General features: G+C 33.2%; 1 protein-coding gene across 1 annotated transcript in view; it reads left to right on the top strand.

Annotated features, from left to right (window-relative positions):
* LOC119587004 overlaps window positions 1–268 on the top strand; it is an 8,855-nt gene that overhangs the window by 4,800 nt on the left and 3,787 nt on the right. Inside the window, exon 4 of the mRNA XM_037935746.1 lies at window positions 34–116. Coding sequence (XP_037791674.1) covers window positions 34–116 — 83 coding nt within the window. The remainder of the gene's footprint in view (window positions 1–33; window positions 117–268) is intronic.

Below are 268 nucleotides of genomic sequence, written 5' to 3'. Positions count from 1 at the left end.
GGTAGGTTCTAGTTACTGTATTTTTCTTTTCAGTGTATTTTCCGTTGGGACTTCAAGCTATTCTCTGCATTGTTTACTTTATTCTAAGTGTGCAGTTGGTGTATGGTGTTAAAATGGTAAGTCTCTGTGTTTAAAAAAAGTATTCCATTGCTTAATTGTAATAAGAAACCTGCATGATCAAGCAGAAACCTACAATAATGTTGCATTTATTGCCATCTTTAGCAGTAGTGAGAATAATTATAATTAACTCAAAGTTGATGGGATGGCA

Source organism: Penaeus monodon, chromosome 22, assembly GCF_015228065.2.
Source record: "Penaeus monodon isolate SGIC_2016 chromosome 22, NSTDA_Pmon_1, whole genome shotgun sequence".
Taxonomy (NCBI): Eukaryota; Metazoa; Arthropoda; class Malacostraca; order Decapoda; family Penaeidae; genus Penaeus; species Penaeus monodon.
This window is presented reverse-complemented; position numbering and strand designations above follow the sequence as displayed.